Source organism: Pyxicephalus adspersus, chromosome 1 (genome assembly GCF_032062135.1).
Source record: "Pyxicephalus adspersus chromosome 1, UCB_Pads_2.0, whole genome shotgun sequence".
In the NCBI taxonomy this organism is placed as follows: domain Eukaryota; kingdom Metazoa; phylum Chordata; class Amphibia; order Anura; family Pyxicephalidae; genus Pyxicephalus; species Pyxicephalus adspersus.
The window spans coordinates 142,237,097-142,260,319 of NC_092858.1; the positions used below are offsets into that span (position 1 = coordinate 142,237,097).

Consider the following 23,223-nt stretch of genomic DNA (forward strand, 5'->3'; position numbering starts at 1 on the left):
GACAGACAGACTTTTGTGATGTTCTGTTTTCAGATAAGCAATAGTGAATTACAGATTGCAGATTCTAAACATATTTAAAAGCCACAAAAATATAAAAGTATCAAAATATAAATTAAAACAAAGACCACATTTGAAGGCAACTATTTTTACTAAGAATGAGGTGTAGCCAAGATAAGAATGTCCACCTATCCACAACTGTCTCTTGCCCTTCTTGTTATCTATCACACGTTTCTGGCAAATTCAGGATTAGGAATATAATGTCTTTTATACAATTATTCCACATAGTAGAGAATACTTCCACAGATTCATGACCAATATACTTATGTACACTTTAAATTCAGGGGGATTCTTTAAGCAGTTATTAGAAATCAGCAGTGACGGAAAGTCATTCCCAATCAACTATTAGACATCTGCAACTTATTTAAAAAGTGCAAGCCATTTGAGCATACAAAGTAGCATCTCTTATTCCTTCAAGGTCTGAATTAAATTTTGATTTTTGTTTTCATTCACCAAGAAAATAAACAGTTCGGCTTACCTCGGGAGTGTTTTTCTTAAATTCTCGACTTTGATCAATAAGTTTTTTTCTGGACTGTTCACTTTCATCTTGTCTGTTTGCCAACACAGTTGCTGTGGTATCAAGTTCTCTCTGTTAAGAAGGGGAAACAAATTGTAAGATTTCAGAGAAAATGTCTGTATAATATGTCCTATAAAACAGATGCTGAGGGGTGAAGTAAAACCACATACAATGGGCTTTATGTATGAAAAGGATGCTGGAAGTTACTTTTCATCTTCCTCACAGCAAACATTAAGCTTCCTTGTTTTATTTTTAAGTCCAGACTGTAAAAATGACACTTGGAAGCGGCTTTATTGCTCGGGGCAAAATAGGAGATTTTAAGACTTTTTATACATCAAGAACAATAAGTGCAAAAATAAAAAGAAGGGAAACTAACCAAGCTAAAGTAACCTTTAAATAGCTAAATTCATGTAAAAAAGCAGTAGACAAATCTCTTTAGATATGTAGACTTGGCAACTAAATTCAATTTTTATTTATCTCCTCTGCAACCTCTACGCTTAATAAGTGAATGCACAAAGAACTTGTATTTACCAGTGGAGATGTGTGAAGAATGGAGCCAAAAGAAATGACTAAAGCTGGATACACACGTGCAATAATTGTCGTTGGAAAGGATCTTTCACGATCCTTTCCAACCACTGCACGATGCATGAACAAGTGTTGTACATACAGCACCATTCTGCTCCATGGAGAGGGGAGTGGAAGAACGATGGAGCGGCTTTCTCTCCCTTCACTTCCATTACAATCCTTCATCGTCCGTGGATCCGCCAGGACGGCCGTTCGGACAAGAAGCGTTGCAAGTGTGTACGTAGCTTTAGTAGCCCCAGCGCCCATATGTTACATCATCAGTAAATGACCAACGGTAAAAGACCGGGGATACTGTAACGATGGCGGAAGCAGCAAAAGAGTGGTAAGGATGAATAAAAGTAAGCCTGCTGTTCATACTGTATTTTAAACCAAGAGCTGAAGTCTTTTACAATATAGTTAGTAGATGCAAATTCCTTTTGGCTTTTTAAAGTGCCTAATGATTCTTTGAATGTCCTTTGCAGCGCTAGGTCCCAGGTTTAAATCTCGGCCAGGACACTATCTGCATGGAGTTTGCAGGTTCTCCCCGTGTTTCCTTGGGATTCCTCCGGGTACTCCGGTTTCCTCCCACATTCCAAAAACGTGCAGTTAGGCTAATTGGCCCCCAAAAATTTACCTTAAACTGTACCAGGAAAAAATGACCATGGTAGGGACAATAAATTGTGAGCCCCTTTGAGGGACAGCTAGTGACAATGTGTAAAGCGCTGCGTAATATGTCAGCGCTATTCAAATACTGTGTAATAATAATATTACCTATAAAAAACAGAAGGCATGTTAAATGCAAGAAATGGTGCAAGTTTACATCACTGAAGGCTGAGATGTATCTGTAGAAATACCAATTATATTTCATGCTCAAGGACCTCAAGTTTCCCAACAAATCTAACAAAAAAATGAAGACTTTTCCAGGAGACTATAATAACATTATTAGAAAAAGTATGTATGTATGTATAAGTATGCATGTATCTAGAGAGATGCTGTTCAGTTATAAGTTTTCGTTATACACATTTGAACTGCCTTGTAATTTTCTTATTTGTAGGCATGTCTAGTCTTCAATCTCTTAGATTGTAAGCTCTTCGGGGCAGGGTCCTCTCCTCCTGTGTCACTGTCTGTATCTGTCTGTCATTTCCATCCCCTATTTAATGTAAAGCGCGTAATATGTTAGCACTATATAAATCCTGTTTAAGATCATTATTAATATTAATAATATTAATACCTATGAACATCTAATTTTTCCTAAGTACGCCATATTTTTCCTATATTAAAGACTGAACCAAGCCATTTCAGTGCATTAACATGTAATTTGTTGAATTTTTCGGCAAGGTCTGTTGGTGCGCCATTCAGAATGAACGGCACTGCATTGCACCAACACAATCTTGCAGTAAAAATAAATAGGCCCTCAGTGTAAAGAAGAGATTTGCTATGTGGACAAGAATAAGTCTGTGCTGTGTTCAAGCACCAAGTCCGGGCGTTCACAAAGCCTAGGAGAGCACCAAAAACTGTTCTGGTTTTAAACAAACATTCCATTTAAAGTTTTTAAACATGAAATGTGCAAGTCATGTCTAAGATTCTGTTGTAAACATGACCACAAATGGGAAGAGAACTTTATCCAATACAAACATTTAACAACTAGAAGCTTTACAGCACAAGAACAATTCTAACCAATAACCTTTGGACAAAAAGTCCCTAAAAATTGTAAATGGAATGAAAAATTTAGGACATTTTTAAAAAATATATATTTTTCAGGGATGATGCTAGAGACACTATATTAGTCTATGGGATGTTTACAGAGTATATCCTGACCAAACAACCTAAATATTGTTTGTATGACCGGGTTTCGTCTCCTCCTGTGTCACTGTCTGTATCTGTCATTTGCAACCCCTATTTAATGTACAGCGCTGCATAATATGTTGGCGCTGTTTGTTATTATTAATAATAATAATAATAATAACAACTGGTAAACAACAGAGCATTTGTCACCAAAAAGTGGCTGAACAAGGACCTTCATGGTTCACAATGTATTGTATTGAATTAACTCAAATATAAACCGATACAAATATGAATTAAGGTACCCAATAAGAATGCATTGACTCGAGTATAAACCTATGGCACAAAATGCAGCTGTCACTGCATTTTCAGCTCATTAAAATGTATTGGAATGTAATGTATATATGAGAAATCAAGCAAATGTATTTACATACATAAAATATTTTTTTTTCATATAAACACATTTGTAATATGATTTTTTTTTTTTTAACAAACTATTACTAAAATCTTCCAAGTAGCCCAAGCCTTCCTAAAGTTGTGATTCCGTTTTATATTTGGGTGTGAGCGGCACATTCTCTTTTTAGTTTTGATGTGTGGCTTATGATAAATATGGCCCTAACGGCAGGGGTATAAGTTACATAAAGATAAGAGACTCTGCAAACACAGTGACTGCTTATTGCTGAGCTTACAAAGGCTACAGAGGTGAACATGGCAAGGTCATCCACTAAACGGATCCTTGGAAACAGGAAGAATGATTTACAGATGCAGAGTTCCCTGGTGGGTCAGCACTTGGGTCCAGATCAATCAAGGTTACTGTACAAAAGAAATCATAATGATCATGGCAATAATTTACCATCAGCGGGGAAGACAAAGAGCCCATGGAGCTGGAATGATAAATTATTGTGTTCTAGACTTTAAACTGCTTCAACAAATAGGCAAGGTTTCTTTTCTCTTTCTTAGTCAATAATCGTACACATTTCTTATAAAGTTGAACTAAATAAAAAGTAATCGTTTTTAGATTGGCACTTTCAGCTTCATGTCTGTCAGCTTTAAAACAAAAATGAAAAAATGAATCTCTGTGGTCCTGACATGAAGCTTTATGTTTTCTGCAGAACTGTATTTGTTCTCATCACTGAAGTGCGGACGGATGGGCTTTCAGTTTTTCTAGAGGAGAAATTATGAAGAAAGAGACCGAGCATTAAGTTTTCTAATGTTTGTGATAAACCTTAATTGTTTGTGCTATAATAAAGCAATTGCTAATTTGCATAAGGAGTATTAAAGCATTTATTTAGATGAAAAAAACAGGTGTATGGCTATATATTTTCAGTATATTACATTGAATATGAGCTTCATAAAAGATTATAGTAGCATCAGTGATTACCCACAGTACACAATTTAAAATACAATTTAAAGCATAGCTCCAGAACTTCAGCTGCTACTATTTATCCCTCTTTCTTTGAGCCCAGGCTATAATATACACACTCCCTGGGATGTATCTCCATGTGGTTTAGGATTGCTGTACAATACTAAAAAGATCTATAAATTATAGCAGGGTAGTAGCAAATATTTAAAATCTGGAGTTCAGCTTTAGTCACACAATAAAAGCCAGTGGCAGCAAATGTCCTTTCTTCTCCACAAAATTGGAAGGACATCAGAAGATAAAAGTGACACCCACCTCAATTTATTAGCTCCCCTTTGCTATGCCAAATACGCCAGAAAAAAACTCTATTTTATTATCTCTAATATCTATTTGATGAATTAAAGAAAAATGAGGGGAAAAAGTGCAAACGTTGATCCTGATGGACAACCTTTGCTATGCCAAATACACCAGAAAAAGTTTTGTAATATCTATTTGATGAATTAAAGAAAAAAAAAAAAGGGGGAAAAAAGTTGATCCTGATGGACAACCTGTAAACTGATCAATCAGTTAACATATTTTCCGTTCTCTCTGTAGACTACAGAACACCCCCCTGTACCTATATTATAGAGAAAGGGGCTCTGTAGTCGTGCTGTGCAGTTGTCACCATCAGAAAACCTGACCTGACATGCAGCCACTCCTGGAATTTGTACATGTTGACAGGAAATGGCTTTAAAATTAGCAGCGCTAAAATGCAAAAAAGAATGAAACTGGCATCCTAACAAAAAACACACGGTGAATGTTTATGAAATATAGTTTCACATTGGTTTAGCTAAATGTCATCTGTTTAAAGTTTAGATTAGTTTGGAAATTTTTCTAATTCCCTCTAGAATATTAAAACTACTAAAATCGTAACATCAGCCAATTACCTAGAAACAACACAGTAGCTTGTTTTTTGGGTTTTGGTGTTTTTTAAACTTTGTATTATTTATACAGGTGCTTCCATGAACTGTTCGGCTCTAAAACAACCCCCTGCCCCCAAAAGAATAGATGATCATTACAAGAAAAAAACCCATCCCCAGCTAGGCACAGCCTTCCAGGGATCTGGAGACAAAGCCGATGTTGGTGCTGTGCCGTGTCATGTTTATTGTGTCTCGGGCAATGACTTTTCTGTTTGAGCTGTGATGTTTTCTCTCATTACACTTCTCAGTTCCTTCATCTCCTGTGTTGTGGGAGGGCCCCAAGACACAGACCTGAAGGCAGACTATTGACAACAGTTGGGTATTTGCTTCCTGTCTAAACGGACATCCTGTTAAGCTCCAATTACTGCCAACTCGGCAGAGATTACCAGGATTTCTACTCCATGCTAAAGATTATTCGATAAACTGAGAAGATAGGTGTAGTAAGCAGGTAACCTTCATACCAGTAAATGGTACAACATGTCAGTTCTTGATCTGCACAAACATCAGCAACGCTTCATATGGGATTTGCTGGGACAAATGGATTTTTTTTTAACTCTTTAAAAAGACTCTGTAAAAGCACATAAAACCAGGTATTTAAATGCTTAATTGCACTGACTTTTCATAATTGTTTTTTCCCCTCTTGCAACGTGCCGCTAACTTGCTTGAAAATGTATAAGGAAAGTCAATTCCCTAGCACGGCCCTCTCTTCTAATGGGAGAATCTAATTACTGTCTGTGCTGACCCAGCATCTTTGCCCCTCCCACCACCTCCCTAGGAGCTAAGATGAATACAGCCCTGAGTCTGAGTGCACTGGTGAAATCAAATCCAAAATTGAAGTACCCAGAAGGATCCTCAGGGCTTATGCAGTGCACTCCCCAGCCCCTTTTAGCCAGGTGCACCCAGTACTTTCCAGTAACCACACGGCTGTTTTTTGGGTGGTTACTGAATAGCTGGGCACTGGACAATTGGGGCATAATACAAAAACGATAGAAAAATGGAAGACACTAAGGGGTGGTCATTAGAACAATATATGGAGGGTGGTAGAATAGTAAGAGAATTATTGGGGTTACTGTATACCTATAGCACAAACAACAGGGACCAGTAAATGTGCCAAGTGATTTCCCGGGCATTTTTTAATCACCCGGTTACAGCTTCTCTCCGCCCAAACATATTTCTGGAGAGAATAGCATTTTGGATACTTAAAAAGGAAGACTATTACCTGTAAATAGTAAATAACATGGAAACATGATAATCTTACAGAATTGTTTGCAGACAATATTGATCTGGTGACATGGTTTCTTTGAAAAAAACTGGGAGAAATATTAGGACTACCACTCATGACCTCCTGAAAAAAACTACTGGAGTTCCTACTAAAGGAGGAACTTTCTGGTGAATTGAACAGAAACAAGTACGCAGCTGGTGATGATAGAACTTCTGGTCTCTGCATTTGTCCTGGGTTATGGACACAAAGGGCCTGATTTTTTTAATGCTCTCCAAGCTGGAGAGGATACACTTTCACCAGTGAAGCTGGGTGATCCAGCAAATCTGGAATGGATTTCTTCAAAATCATTTGCTATTTGCTAGCAAATGTTTTGAATCCTGGACCAGATCCATTTCAGGTTTGCTGGATCACCCAGCTTCACTCATAAAAGTGTATCCTCTCCAGCCTTGCATAAATCAGACCTATAGTACTAAAGCCAGGGGGGCCGCATGATAACAAGGCAACTAACCTTTCAGGAGGTCAGAATGGCAGGCTACAAATTTATCAGAATAAATCTCCTTTAAACATATTCAAAGATATAAACTGTCTGCATAAAATAATCACTAGACGCCACTAAAACACACACCTCTGTACTTGAATACATGTATATATATGCACACACCTCCATTGACCCCATTGAAAGGGATGCCGGCCTCTGCTGCCCTGTTAGAAGGGTTTAGGTTTCTAGCTGTCTCTGTGAACTACAGAACCCCTGCGATCCAGTTCTATCAGACTTCTGCTGCTGTCTCACAGATTAAATCAGGAGATGCTCATATGAGGTCTATGGGTACCTTAGCGTCAGACTATGTGGTTTACAATCAATACACAGCCCTCCTACAAATGTTGCAGACATTTGGATAAGCCTGATTTTAACAACTAACATAACATATACTAACATACAGTAAATAGAGGGTAAAATTCAATAGATTTTGGCTAAAGATCCCCTTTCTGTGTGCATTAAGCCTTATTCAATCAATTAGCGACATCACACACACACGTACCTCATCGCCAATATTACCTTCTGTATATTGCACATTGTGCTCCATTTATATGAACAGGGCTTGTTACTCTACTAGGATTTAATAGCTTGGTAACTCATTAAATGTAAGTGTAGAATTTCATATACAAGAGGCCATGTTTCATATACTGTCAAAATGTTTGATATCCACAGGAATTTTCATTTTATAGGCTATAAACATTAAATCTAGACTGTGCCATAAAAAAAGCTATTCAATACTACATAAATCATTGAAAGTACTGAAAGCAAATCTAAGTTTAAAGCGCCTGATCATATTTTATTGTAAGGAACTCCATGACAATCCTTGCAAGAGGGATCTGCTAACCAACTATGGCAACTATGCTACTTTAAATGTTTACATATTTGTTACATATACATAAAAAAAGTGTATGTATAAATGTATAAAATGTAATGTAATGTATAAAAATGTAATGTAATGTATAAAAACAAAAATGTATAAATGATTGCTTATTATATCCTAATTACATTTAACTTTTGCCTTTATACATATAAAAAAAAAGAAATTATGTATTCTTTAATGGATTTGCTTCATGGAGTTTACTGCATGGCTGCAATTACAATATGCATATTTGCAAATGCAATTACTATATCCCCCTACATATGCAAATATCCATATTTAGGGAGAACTAACACCCTTACACAGTGGTAATACATTGCAAATGTAAATGGCACCTCAACACTCCTGCACTGCAGAACACAACCATATGTTGCTGTGCACCCATTAAACCTGGGATAAGGTGCACTTAGTGCAGGGAACTGCAAACTTGCAACTGTTATTATTATGATTATTAATAAACAAGATTTATATATTGCCAACATATTGGAATGACATGGAAGGAGAGAGTCTAGAAAACAAAATGTTTCAGCTTCCTTGCAGACACTTGCACACGCTTGGGCATTATTAAGCGAAGTAAGTTGCATCAGAATCCATTATAGTAAATCTCTAAGTACTAATAAAGATTACACAGAGGTTAATTAAAGGATTAAAAACACACCGATCTTCCAGGCTGTGTAGGAGCAGATAAAGATATGCTAGCAAACATACTGACTTAGATGGGTTAGGTCTGTATACACGTTACCAGCCCATCACCATACTCCCTATAATCTAACTAGAAGTTATTATTTCACAAACTATCTTTTAAAAATGTATTCTACAAATGAAGAGCCTGTGCTTACAAAGCTAAATTATCTACATATCAATCCTATTTAGCATAGCTATATGCTTCTCTAACTGGATTACAGTGTCAGAAATAGACAGGCAAATATTATATTTATTTCTTAGAATCCTTCTTGCCATTTATGTGAGGATACAGTACTACAACTAGATGATGGATTCATGGCTACAAAGGTACTGCAACATCAAACAAGCAAAAATATAAGAAAACCACACCTGTGCTGTAGATAACACCTGTTACCTACAATACCCGCTGGACTACAAAAGTCCATCTGAGTCTTCATTCTTTCACTTTTCACATGCTTATATGTTTTTTTTTCCCCTAAACAAAAAAATGCAACTGCTGTAACTGTGAGGAGACTATTCACACACTATGGGCCTGATTTAAAAAAGTGCTACAAGGCTGGAGAGGATACACTTTCATCAGTGAAGCTCGGTGATCTAGCAAACCTGGAATGGATTTCCAAAAGGCCATTTGCTACTTGTTAGCAAATGTTTTCAATCCTGGACTGGATCTATTCCAGGTTTGCTGGATCACCCAGCTTCACTGATGAAAGTGTATCCTCTCCAGCCTTGGAGAGCTTTAATAAATCAGGGCCAATGTGTAAGGAAAGGGCTCTTTGGAGATGAAGCTCTGGTGGAACATGCTGACATCCACTTCCCATGCAAATACAAATGCATGCCTGGTGATATTCTCATAGAAATCAAGTCTATGTATTGCTACAAGGTAAATGAAAAGAAAAATACTGTTGATAAATGCTCTGGAGAGTAGATGAGTGTTGGGGATATGGCTGGCTGTAAACTTCAAGTATGATTTGGCTGGTGAACACAGGGCAAATTCAACATAGACGGCATCTATAAACCAACCATGGGCATGAGCTCAAAGACTAGTTATGTGCCCAAGATAAACGACATCAAGTTAACTATTCCTGTAACCTTATTTACTATCACGCCTGCCTTCAACACCTTAGGAATATTATAAATATACTTCTCTCTGTGTAACAGTTTATTGCCTACAGTAAAGGTATAGTAAATGTGCTATACTTCCTTAATGCCACCTTTTATAAAACAAAGTCTTATTGAAATTAAAAATACAGTCATAAGATTTTCTCTTGATGCTGGAAAGGCTCCAGTAATAACTGGATTGTACATGGGAACATGGTGTCAGGCTCAGGCAGAATCAACTCGTCTGACTTGTGGTTTTTGACAACATTCATCTTCTCTTGGCCTGATAGAGAGCAATTAGTGCTTGTCAGTTGAATCATTTGTTATTAAGATCATTCAGGCATTTTCTTTTAATTATAGAAAGCAGAATGGAAAGTCATTTAGAATATCTGCAACTTTAAATTTCTACTTTCTTTACAGACTTGGCGCTGTGATTTAGTGCAGCCTTCTTGTGGACGGGCAAACTTTACCCGAGCAATACATGCAATAGATACGTCATTGGCCGTAAAAATTGTGCAAAGATGCTTGTAGTGTCAAAACATTGCAGCTTGTATCTTCTGATCCCTTAATTTGGATATTTAGATTTTACTTCACACCATATTTCTTGTGGAATAACCACATCTTTGGGAAGATGAAAATGAAACATTAGCCTTGATACAGAGCAGCTAGCAGAAAGCATTTATCAAGCCCTGGCTTTCCCTAAAAGTAAGTGCTAACCCCCTGAATGAGAGCATATTATTTATCCAGGGGGTAAGGGATGGGTAAGCTCCAACCCTTAAGCTAGGTACACACTTGCAATAATTATTGTTAGAAAACTATTGACTAACAATTATGCACAAAAATTTTGATCGTATTATGCACAATTCTGTACATTCTGTAACAATACGATTGTTCAAATATACTCCACCAATAATGTACACACACTAGACATGATCGTTTGAACGATGCAGGAAGTGACATGTAAAGGAGAAAGTGTATTGCAGAAAGATCCACAATCACTGAATGACCGTACACACAATAGATAGTAAACGATCGTCACTCAATAAGATCCGCCGGGACAGTCGCTTGTTTCCAGCAACATTCATCATTCGCCGGCGTCTTTGTGCACTTTTTTTGTTAACGATTATCGGACGAATGGTCGTTCAGTTTCCAAGGATAATTATTGCAAGTGTGTACGAGATAATCAGGGTTAAGGAGCAGGGTAGCTGCCCGCTAGTGTTTGTGAATGTGAATTCACGCTGACATTCTCATATGCAGAATGTCTGTTTCAGATGCAGATGGAATCAGTACTAACAAACACATGCCTTTTGTAAAGTGTCAGGCAGGAAAAAAAGAAAAAAGAAAGCATGCAACTTCTGTGAATGTTATATTGAAAGATAGTATTTTCTTTATCACTTGTGTACGTACGCTGGGTAAATACCAAAGGAATGCCAAGAATACCTTCTGTACAAGCTGTATGGAGAAGGGTCTGTTTGCAGAGGACTAGAAATAGAAGGGAAAATGTGTATACCTGCAAAAAAATTTTTTTTAGAAGTGCACTAATTTTTTTTGGGGAGCATCCTAAAGCAATTTAATTAATATTTGTTATATTACTCTATGCATCTAAAGCATTTTGTAATACTGAGAACTCTGGGTTCTCGGCTGCAGGTAATTTGGCAAGAATCGGCTTTACTATGGTTCAATGTCAGTGCAAGGACACTAGGATTCAGGGGTCATCAGGATAAGAAATTCTTACTATGTGGCCAACCCAAAAATGACCCAAAATAGTCAACCTGTTTCAACTATTTCAGAAGGAGACAATCCCAATGAGGACCCTAAAGACTATAGGATGTTCAGTCTGGACTTCTGGTTAGAAGAGGAGAATCTAATCTACATGCCCTCGGAACTTGTGCGCTGTGGCACTTTTACCAAAATAAATAAGCAACTCCAGAATTAACCTGAAGTACGAAACCCAAACTGAAGAAGCTTTTGATAAAACCTATCAGTGTCACGCAAACCACAAATAAAATTGATTCTTGCCACCTCTCATGGCCTAGATCAGCTTGGGTTTGGTGGGCAAAAATGATTGTTAGCTAAAGCCAATATGAACCAAGCCCAAGTACATTCATCCACATTTGCTGTTATCTACTGTGTTACCACCACCCTTAATGCCAGCCTGAAAAACATACTATTAGAAGTGCCAAAGCACCTACTTCCAGCAGCTTGGCATGGGCATTTCAAGAAAACGATGGCCACTCACATACTCAGCAGTCACTTTGATCAGCCACTCACTGTCTGATGGCTGATCAAAGTCTACAGTGTGTAGTAGATGCCATAAGTAAGGTTTTAGCAATCTTTCTCCCCACTCACAGGACCTGATTTATGAAAGTTCTCCAAGGCTGGAGAGAATACACTTTCAGAAGTGAAGCTGGGTGATCCAGAAAACATGGAATTGATTTTTGCAAATTCTATTTATTCTATCTATTCCAGGTTTGCTTGATCACCCAGCTTCACTGATGAAAATGTATTCTCTCCAGCCTTGGAGAGCTTTCATAAATCAGGGCCACCACCTCAAACCAGAGTACAAAACTACGTGGCCATCTAAAAACAATTTTAGTTTCTGCCGATGTACACATAAGTTAATTAAAGTAACCCTGCCTTATACCTAAATATTAAAAATATTTTTGCTGTTTCTTGCAAATTGATTATCTGTATATAAATTCAGGCTACCTCAAAGACACACGCTACAATCTTACACTAATAAAGATGTTATATCGTTATTGTGTCTGTTTAAATAGAAAAAAAATTCTTGAAAGGGCAAGACCTCTTTAAAATGAATGTTCCTTATACGTGGATGAGCAGTCATAATATAAATCTAAAGGATCAATGCAAGCTTCAACTTTGATTTTAAGGAATGCACACTTTGTGTTTAGGTAGTACAACACAAAGATTAATAATTATAACATGAAAACGTTTTACGTAGGGATGCATTTAAGAGAACATTACCCCATCTAATTGGCTTAAACCTTACTGCAGGTTCCTACATGACATAATGAACAATTTTACACAACTTTTCTAGAAAATTCTTCATAAAAGTGACAAAGACGCTAGTAAAAGAATAATCACAGTTCCAAGGAGGAAAACAAGGACACGTATCAAAGAAGAACCTCTTAATCATGTTAGAACTGGAATACCATGATTCTTTCATGCAAAGCTATTTGATTATTGAACAAAAATATTTGCAAGGGGCAATTATTCCCTTCATGATTTTTATTATTTGCTACATGATAACTAACTATAAAAAGATGTCCACCTAACAGTAAATACAACTCCAGCGTTATGTCACTCAAGGCCTCCTTCTACAGGAGATTCTGCATTTGGCTTTCCAGGCGTACAGTTGGTGGATTCAAATAACGTTTTGGCACCAGATTCACAGTAGCTGCTGATTGAAGTTTGATGAGGTAACACCATAAATTTTGTGTCTGAGTTTCCGGTGTGACCTTGCAGTCAGAAGGAGGGGAAGAGGATTCTGCTACAAAAAAACTAAGGAAGCAGACAGCTATGCCTACACATTTCAATGATCTTCTAAATTCTAGTACACATCCAACTGAAGGACTGGACTCTTATTTCTATACTCTTCTTTGTAGGCTTTACAGGACAAAATTTTGGTGACGTCCTCCTTCCATACACCCTTCCCAATAAGTGTAATCTACAAACTAACATACGGAATCTCCATTCCCAAGTTGTTTACTGCATAGCTCTGTCTGGCACCGTGCAACCTTTGCACATCCCGAACGAGTCACATGCCAAGTCATATTACTATGGATGGTCCACCTGTATGGTTGGGGACCACAATGAGTACAGGCCATGCTTAAGAATAAATAGGGTCATATGAGGTTCAAAAACTGACTTCCTGACCTGGTCCAAACAAGAAATTTAAGGTAACCGTCTGGTGTGCTCTTGACCTACTGCTGCCCTTTCATTTATCCCGTAGCTCCAATGGCTCCCTAACACTTTTTCATCATCAGTTCCAAAGCTGAAAAAAGTCCAAGGGTAAGTCTTTAGCTTCTAGGGGAAGAGGAAAATAAAATTTGCCTTTGAGGTGAAAGATATAGAAAAACAATTAGAATTGATTAGGCTTTTATGAATAAAAAGACTCCTAAATAGGTCAAAACTATCTTTGAGAAAATATATGAGCTTCAAGGACTCTCATGGCTCTATTCTTCTATTCCTGCCCAGTTATTCTTACATTGCCAAAGAGAATAGAAGAGGCCAGGGAACGAGCTATTTATTTTCAAAACTATGAAGTGCAGAAGCTCTTTGATCAATAGGGATGCTTTGGGATATCTGCCAGAAATGTGATGTGCCTCTAAGGTTTCCTAAGACTCTGACCTCCTCCGTTTATGTAAGACACTTTAATACCATTCGAGGATGAGGATGTAAACTTTCAAGATATTAGAACAGAAGATAAAAAAAAATGGCACTGCATGATTTTTTTTTTTAAGCATAAAACTTTGTCCACTAGAGTCTTAAAAAAACTAATAATTGTCATCATTCCTCCAGTGGCAACATATAGAAAGTCAAAGTTTGCACATATGATGTGTGCATAATTCCACATATTCCACTGTGACTAGCATTTGTGGATGCTTTATTCACTAAGAGAAGAAACTTACAGGAACTAAGTGCATAGTGTAAAACTGGCCCTAAAGCCCACCCCAAGGCAAGTTTTATATTTTTCTATAGTATCCATTTACATAGGTATGTCGTACTGGTTTAAGAAAATGCAGAGTCTAAAATGTAAATGGATTATGGAGTAATATTTAGTTTGTACATACACAAGGACAGTTTCCAGTTGAAACGTTATATAAAAAGAAGTTTGCACTGGAATTAGCTTTTAAGAGATCATGTATTTTTCCTAAAAATGTCAAGTTGTCTTTGGAATGCTGTCTGACTGAACCACACAGATGGACACTATTGCTTGTTTGCAATTTTTAATCTAAATCAAACAGAATTTACTACCATAAAACGTTGGGCTACGTGTAACTAGGTACTGCTCGTTGACATCAATGCAATTATTTCATTAACTGAAGTTACATGCTAACATTTTCCAAAGCCATAGTCAAATAACCGCAGCCCCAAGAGAGCGTTCTATGGAAAGGGGGCAAACAGGACTTAAAAATAAGGAACATAAACAAGACTGAGAAGAGAGGAAGTTTCACAATGGGTCTGCTCGAAGCATGCCAGAAAATAGAGTATACCAAGTATAAAGGATTATAATCACTGACAAATGTTTGTTTGAAATTGCAGATTTTAAAAACGGAGTTCAATCTGCAACCAACCAGCTTTGTACCCAGCATATGCTGACAATCCAAATTTAAATTTAGGCAGAGTTAAAATTTACCCATTTTACCCTGATCACATAAACTGAACAGATAGTTTTTTTCCGTTTTGTTGTAAAGCTCTAAAACCATTTTTAATAAACTTCTGCTTTTTATTAAGGTGCATCAGTGACCATGCTCACCTGATGGGACCTACAAAGATCACAACTGATAGATTGCAGCTTTTACTCTCTTCTAAGCTTACTCTAGTGAAGGTGCCACGTGATTATTTTAAAATATATACCCATTCTTTAGGTTTTATCATTTGAAGAACGTCTGGTGTCAGTCACAGGGGTTGAAGCAGGTATCACTTTTGTGTACTTTATATAACTTTCAAATGTTGCTTACATCTGATCATTTAAATGCTCTGGTTAAGCATTTGAGTGTGCTGATGTTGCACTGCACATTTGCATTAATGGTGCCTCACACCATTGATCTTGTTGCTTTAAGCGGTGCTCATTCTATTTGCGATCTTCTTAAGTGGGACACAGACAACATTTAGAGCTCAACAGACAAACTTGGAAAAGTTCAACTACTATGAGTCTCGTTGCACTTTCAGAGTAAATTCAGATAGAGTGCTGCACCATTTATTTTACCTAATATAATATTTCTATCAGTAGTGCTTGGGCCTATAAAGGGTGGATCCATGAAAGCTTGTCCTCAGAAATGGTTTGTAACAAAGTAGATGTAAACTCTAACTGGGATACATTTAGTCTTTATTCACACTGGCCATGAATTTGCCGTGTTGTTACCGCTTCCTCAAGCCAGAGAACCGCTGCCTCCAGGAATACACTGAATGTAGCTTATCCCAACAGAAGCCTCATAGAAAATGAATGGTGGTAGCAGTGAGTGGTATAGCACCACTTATTGCAGCCAGCTGTCAGTTGTCCACCCACATTTTGCACCTCAGCACTGCCGATCTCCACCGGCCTCTTCTAGTCACTTTCTGTCTACTCTCTCGCTTTGGAGTTGGCTACACATCATCTGAATCCATTTACTGATAGGAACAATAGACCATGCCCGCACAATGTGTACGAACAGCCACTTGCAGTCTCCTCCAAGGGACCATGGTGGGGTGACAACTTATGAGGACAATAGGAGACAGATGTCAACTCATAACAGGCATGATCACCAGATATTTTAATAAAAATAAATATCAGATTTTTAAAGGCTTTACAATTACATTAACTTGGTAAAACTTTTTAAAACACAAGTTTACATCTACTTTGATCCTGGCTTACACAGGAGAAACTAAAAATGGTGCAGACCATTGAGCACTGCTGTGATGTAACAAGGAAGGGTTTTTAGCAGGGATCTATCTACTTGGAATTTATAACATGAAACTCCTTTAGATGAGAAAAAAATAGCATACATTTTCTAGAGGAAACTTCAGAGCTTTGATTTCCAACCTATTACTTATCCTGCCTCTCTCACACGCCGTGTCCTTGAAGAAGGATAAATACAGATCTCTAAAAAAAGATCGCTTGCAAACACTTCTAAAACAAAGACTAACAAAACTGATAAAAGTTTCCACTGGAAACTGCATGACCCCTCACTGCAGAAAGAGCGAGAGAAAACATACAGAAGGTTCACACAGAAAGAAAGTGTCTGATAAAAGTGTTTGTTTTATAGTCTTTGAATATCTTGCCCTAATTCAGCAAACCATGTGAAAGTTTATTTTATTAAGGTTGGAATCTAAAACAGAACAAAATCGCAATGCCTGGTCAGCTGACTATAAGATGCCAAGGCTAAAGTGGAATGTTCAGAAAGTATGGGAGGACAAGGATTGTCAAGGGGAGTTTTTGGGCCAGACATAGCGACTCTACCATGAAGTCAAAGAAGAGCACATAGTTGTTTACTATCTGTGCAGTATGATGTCATGAAAGTTCAATATTTCACCAGAAAATCTGCTTCTGGACATGGTTAACAGCCCCCATACACAAAATTTACAGCTTTTAAAATCCAAGGCCTGCTGACCTACCATCCAAACATATCTAGATCTGTCAGCAATAATCCCAATATACTGCCGAGTATACATAGCCAGGGTTAGACTTACTTTTTAAATGCTGATAACAGCTATAAGCTAAACTAGAAACAATACTGGCTTTGTTGCAAACTGAAAATGGATAGACTTTTAAATTACATATGCCGACGTTTTAATGTTGGTTAATAATATCTTCAACAAAGGGCCAATCACCCTAAAACAGATGTCATTAACTGGTTTCCTTAGCAGGCTAGTTTTATTTTTTAAGGTTTTCCAGGGACTGGAATGATCAGCTGTCCTTAACTGTACTACCATGAGCTCTCACTTCCCCATTTGCATTCTTCATTTAAAAAAAAAATAAGTACAGTAAAACCTATCCATGGTGCAGAAGTGGAGCTTCAAAAGGCAAGACTTCACTGCCAATGGATCCAAGATATACAGTGCCAGCAGGCAATTCAATCCCCTGGCAACTATTAAAACAGTAATATTAGTTTTGGGTGTAGTGACCCTTTTAAATAACTGGTAATTACTTTACCTTCATGTTCTAAATCATAAATACAGCCTGACCTTTGAAAGGATAAAATGTATTTGTGTTGATAGATATGCAGGTATCCTGTACTCCGCACTGATAATCCAATAATGACATGTAAAAAATGGATGCCGTGCAGCCTTCATGTAAAAAAAAGGTGTTTAGGAAATTAGCTTCACCTAATAATCAAACAAGAACTATGATCTGTAGATATACCTGTAATTATTACATTAAAGGACGAGAAAATGATACATTGTATCTGACATTTTTATCTATTTGTTTTTCTTTACACAATAATTTGGTGTCTCCACACAGCTAAAAACATTTCCGTTTCAGTATTTTGGATTTGAAGATGTCTTTGATCCAATTTGAGCTTTTTTTGCTGAGGGTAATGTGATGTATAGACTATTAGCGATAGACACAGTTCCTATGTGGGATGGATTTATTAAGGACATACACACTCTGTACATATAAAACTGGGAATTCCTGAAACTTGCTTTTTCAGTTTACTACATTAGGACAAATTCTCTTTTGAGATTGAAGGCTATGTGGCATCTTCTGAAAATGTATGTGTGTGTACATAAACATAATCAGACTTCTAATGTTTTACACCAAAGCTATGGATGTACATTTTGAAATGGATTCAAACAGGAAATTTAAGCTTCCTTTGCAATCTACGCTTCTTACAGTGTTTCATCATTTGGCTCAAGGCCCAAAATGAGGAGACCACATTCTTTTTGCTAACCTCCTTATTTTTTTTTCAAGTAGCAAATATTTTCATTTATTTTAGTTTAAAAGTATTCTTGATTACCAACAATTACACCGAGTGCACCACCATGACTTGTACACAGATCGCTTGCTATCCTTAAAGTCTGGTAGGAGATCGTCCAATGTATGATGAAGCTTAGCTATCACAGCATAAAATTAAATACTGTTCTAAATAACCAGCCTGTTAATGCTGGTTAATATAGTCTGTGAGACACCCCTTTATTGTAATACCTGTAAAGTTTACAGCCTAGCCTATGTTGGTCCTTTATGAATAAAAACAAAAAAAATGTTTGCAGAGGACATGAGACAGGAAAAAGAGTTGATTTGTAAACGTATACCAATTGATGAAAATCAGTGTTTAACACACAAATTTATTTGAGCTGGGTGGCAGCCCCTATTCAGTGACCCAACTCTTCAGTAACCACCCAAAAACGGCCGGGTGGTTACTGAAAGGTGCCAGGTGGTGCGCCCCACTAAAAGGGGCTGGGGAGAATTTAGTATTTGTGTTCTTTGAGAGATTGTAAGAGTCTATGCTTCAGTTTTCCCTTCTCGTCAATGGAAAACACAAGCACAATATGGCACACTGTTAATAAGTTTTGCAGTGTTGCCAAGCAAGTATATTTTTCCTAGAGATGCCATGTCAGGTCTCTACAGGAATGTCACAGTGTGGTCCCTAAGTAAAACCACTCTGCTTGCAGGCACAACTGAAGAAATCAATACCCCACAACTCTAAACTAAGCAAGCTGTTTATGATGTAGAATTTACAGTCAATGGTCTAAATGGCCATAAACAGTTTAGCCCTATCCTTCTGCGAGCAGTGATCATGATTGTAATATAATTATCTACCCGACATGGAGTGCTGACTAATTGTCATGCATCTTTTTGCAGCAAGGATTACTAGACTAGCAATAAACTTGGATAGAATATTAACGCACCAGAAAACTATAGAAGACATGCATGATAGGGCTGTGTAACAACTAGAGCCGGACAATAATGGGACAGACTCAAATAGCACACTTGTCCTGTTCAGTGGATTGCTGCACCAGTTAGAATATGGTACCCAACTATGGCTCTACAAATCCCAGATAGAAAAAATACCTCACCGAGACTAGTAAATTCTTTGTAGCCTTTGTATTACATTCACCCCATATGCACAGCCCAGGATACTTAAAGTGGATCAAATATTTACATTACTCTCCCAGTCCAAGCTTCAATTTTAAAGATCATCTTAATAGCAAAGAACTACAAACCAATTCTCTCTGGGTGCTGTTTGCTCTCCTATTTCACTATTCTGTGTGGAGCAAGGTGATCAAATGCTGATCAGTCACAGACAGCTAATCAGTATAAAAAGGGATGTAAAGATGGCAACTAAAAGGTACCATTGGGAGCAGTACATGCTGGCCGCTATATCAGGAACCTAAATGCTTTTTTTTGGACTGGGGTAGCAGCCTAAAACAGAGGATCTAAATTCAACATTTATTTCAGGTCTTGTTGGCATTTAGATTGAACGAACAATCCTAATGGTCTAAGAACATACAAGTCACTTTACCAGCTCACAAGAAGCCATCTACATTAGATGACAATGTTTCAATCAAAATGCACATAATCTACCCAGGTAAATCCTGTTGGAAACATCGGCATTGAGATCCCAGATTATTTGTACAAATATAAAAAGAAAATTTGGAACATGGCACAAAATAATCAACCTAACTAAAACTTTTTTTTTTTTTTATCTTCGGAGCAAGTGCAGCATGGTGTGAACAGTACTAATGTCATTTAACAGATGGCTAGCATAAAACTGGAGCTCATTTACATGTCTATGCTGATAGAGATAGATAGCTGACCCCTGCATAAAGCAGCTTAGGTTATACAAGGACAACAGTTTCTATGATGGATTTCTGAATGCTAGTATTAAAGTGGAAGTCCATCTAGCCTTACAAGCAGCCACTCTACACAACCAAAGTGAGATTCTTTTTACAGCCGGACCCCTGGTCTTTGAATAAGGACACCTGCTCACACACGATAAAGGAAACATACAGTAAAAAATAGGGAGGTTGTTCATTACATCAGGAATCCTGATATTTATTACTTATGTCAGGGTGCAGATCAGCACGCTCACTCCAGGTAATTAGGTAAAACACTAAATCCCCTGAATTTGTATGACAACCAGGGAACATTTTCAGACGTTCTCTATGCTTCCCAACTAGATGTCCAGTAAGTTTCTGTGCATGCGAGGATAATAAAGTAAGATTTCTTGTGTCTAGGTTTTAACATTAAGCATGTGGCTCAATCTGAATTTTAATCAATGACCCCGTATACACCAACATGCAGCAAATAAGTCATGTAAAAGTCATCATGCAATGCTCTCCCTGGTCATAAACTGCTCTTGGACACTTGTATTCACTAACATTGTAGAATTTTTGACAAATGTTATAAGATTTTATTGACTCTCCCTGAATTTAAGGTGTGTGTGAAAAGAGTTCTGTTTGCACTAAACACTAAAGAAATGCACATGGATTGCTTACAAAAAAAAAGTGTTTTACAATTATTATTTAGAATGTTCCTAACACAGATCCATGTGTATAATAATTAAAGGTACATTTCCAATGAACAGGAAACTTGGGTTAGTTTAAGGTAAAACCTCCGGCAAATATAGAAGGCAAAATTCAAGCCTTGTAAGTACCTGAATTTATTTTGGTTTTAGCCTCTTGAAATCCCTGTATACGAGAGCTAAGGGAGGGAGAGCGAAAAACAGAACAAAAAGTCAATCAAATGTACTGAGAAGCAAAAAAAGGAGAGCAGGATCGAGCAGAGTTACAGATAGATGAGCATCATTGGGCTCCATTTCTGTCCTCTCAGAGATTGGAGAAGAGATGGGGACCTTTAAGGGCCAGTTTTCACTTTTGCAGTGTGTTAGCATGTTATGCCGAGCGTCAAGGCAGCAGTCTGTTGTTTTGGTAACGTACTATAGTATACAAGTTGTGCAGTGCAGCAACCAGTCTATTGACAACCGAGAAGGAAAGGCACCACACTGCACCAAGGCATGCAATGTTTACTACACCACAGTAGTGTGAATAGACCCTTTGTAACTGTGAATCAGAGAGATCAGGTCTCTGCCAAGCAGGGCTGTGCTATGTGGCTAAATTGTGTAAATCTCAGGACTTGATGGACACAAATAATCATATGACAGGTAATTCAGCCTCCATATACATATTATATCTCTGTATTTAAAAAAAAAAAATCTGGTCCCTAAAAATATTGGACAGCTGGCAAATATATACAGGTGTACTGTGAGATTCTTGACATTTGATACAGTAACATGCTACATAATAGAAAACTGGTTAGACTTGCAAAGCTTAGATGAAACTGAATAAAAAAAAATAAAAGTATCCCTTTGGTGTTTAATTGTAAATCATGGCTTCGCTCTAATGTCTGTTTATATATCAGAAAACACATTGGGGAAAAGTAGTCCTATTATATCAATACAATGACCTTTGGTAATGTGAAATCCAATCCTACAGCAAAGTACAGCGTGTTTCAACAATTCCATCTACAGCTTGGTGTAGGTTTTCGAGCTGAATACAATAGAAATCTGTCAAACCTATTTAATGTATTATGTTAAGTTTTCAACAACAGGATACAGATACATGATTGATCACATGCAGAATTTTGAATTGTGAGGGATAGAAATATTTTTCTCGAAACTTGCTAATTTTGAATAAAGTGACACCAATCCTGATATTTGCTAGTTTTCGGTGACAGAATGCCTTTCCTGGTATTAGCCCTTGGAATATTTGAATATAGCACATTAAAGCCATTTGCACCCACATAACATGCATGTTATGTCATTTAAAGGAGTGGAGAGCCCAGCATCTTTTTAGCCTGTCTATATGATTACACTCCAGCAATGGCTGCATTTCATTTTACAGGATGGGTTTCCTGGTGGCAGGATCACTAGACTGTGTCTACACAACGTGCATTTCATGGCCTCTACTGGGAGAGTGTTGGCAGGGTGACAACAGACTGGGAAACGGGGAGTGTTGTCACTCTTTATTAGGATGTGTCTGAAGATATCAGATCAACAAGTATTATTTTATTAGATTTTGCTGGCCTTGTATCCACCTTTTATATCTGAATGGTGGTTAGGCATTCATTGACAAATATTTCACAGAAGAATGCCGAGTGTTGACACCTGCCCCTGCTTTCATGCAATTCAGCAGCACTGCTCTCTGCAAAAAGGAATGATTGTTAAGAGATCACAGATATTTCTCAACATGTTGTGATAACAACACAGCTTTAGGAAGAGCTGTATATAAATAAAATTACACAATTCGCAGTGGTGTGCACTTGGAATTCGTTCTTAACTGGATCCATAACTGTTGTGAAAGTTCCCACTGAAAGAAGGTGTCAGCTACACTGGAAAAAGGTCTTGCTATAGGTGGATAAGTGTCCAATGCAGCCATTGTGTTAACATTTTAAATGGTCATCTCATGCCTGATGCTTTCTGTAAGTTGGCCATGGGGTTGAAGAGCTACACTTTCCCCATACCAGGGAATCGCTTGGAAGATCCTTGGTACACATAGCTTCTCTCCACTGCAGCCCCAATGAGAATAAATAGGGACAGCAGGGATCTAATAAATGTTGGATGGAAGGGAACTTTTCAGTTTCCTGCTGCTAGCTGTCACATGTAAAGATGTTGGTTGTTTAAAGAAGCAGCACTGTGGTGTGAGTGAATGAGCGGCTGGAAAGGTGCCGCCACCAGGAGTCACGTGAAATGGCTGCTTCTCTATAGAGGAGGGGGAGAGCTTTAACTGGTGCCGAAAGTTGTAAGAACAAAAAGTGGTCAGACAAGGGCTTCTAATGTGCGAGGATAGTCATTGAAATAACATGTGTCTGGTCTAAATAGCTAAATGAATTGCTAGCATTT

General features: G+C 37.6%; 1 protein-coding gene across 2 annotated transcripts in view; it reads right to left on the reverse strand.

The window, feature by feature from the left end:
- CUX1 (cut like homeobox 1) overlaps positions 1-23,223 on the reverse strand; it is a 213,536-nt gene that overhangs the window by 177,476 nt on the left and 12,837 nt on the right. For both annotated transcript variants that reach the window (XM_072429632.1, XM_072429638.1), the window contains exon 2: positions 536-646. In XM_072429632.1, coding sequence (XP_072285733.1) covers positions 536-646 — 111 coding nt within the window. The remainder of the gene's footprint in view (positions 1-535; positions 647-23,223) is intronic.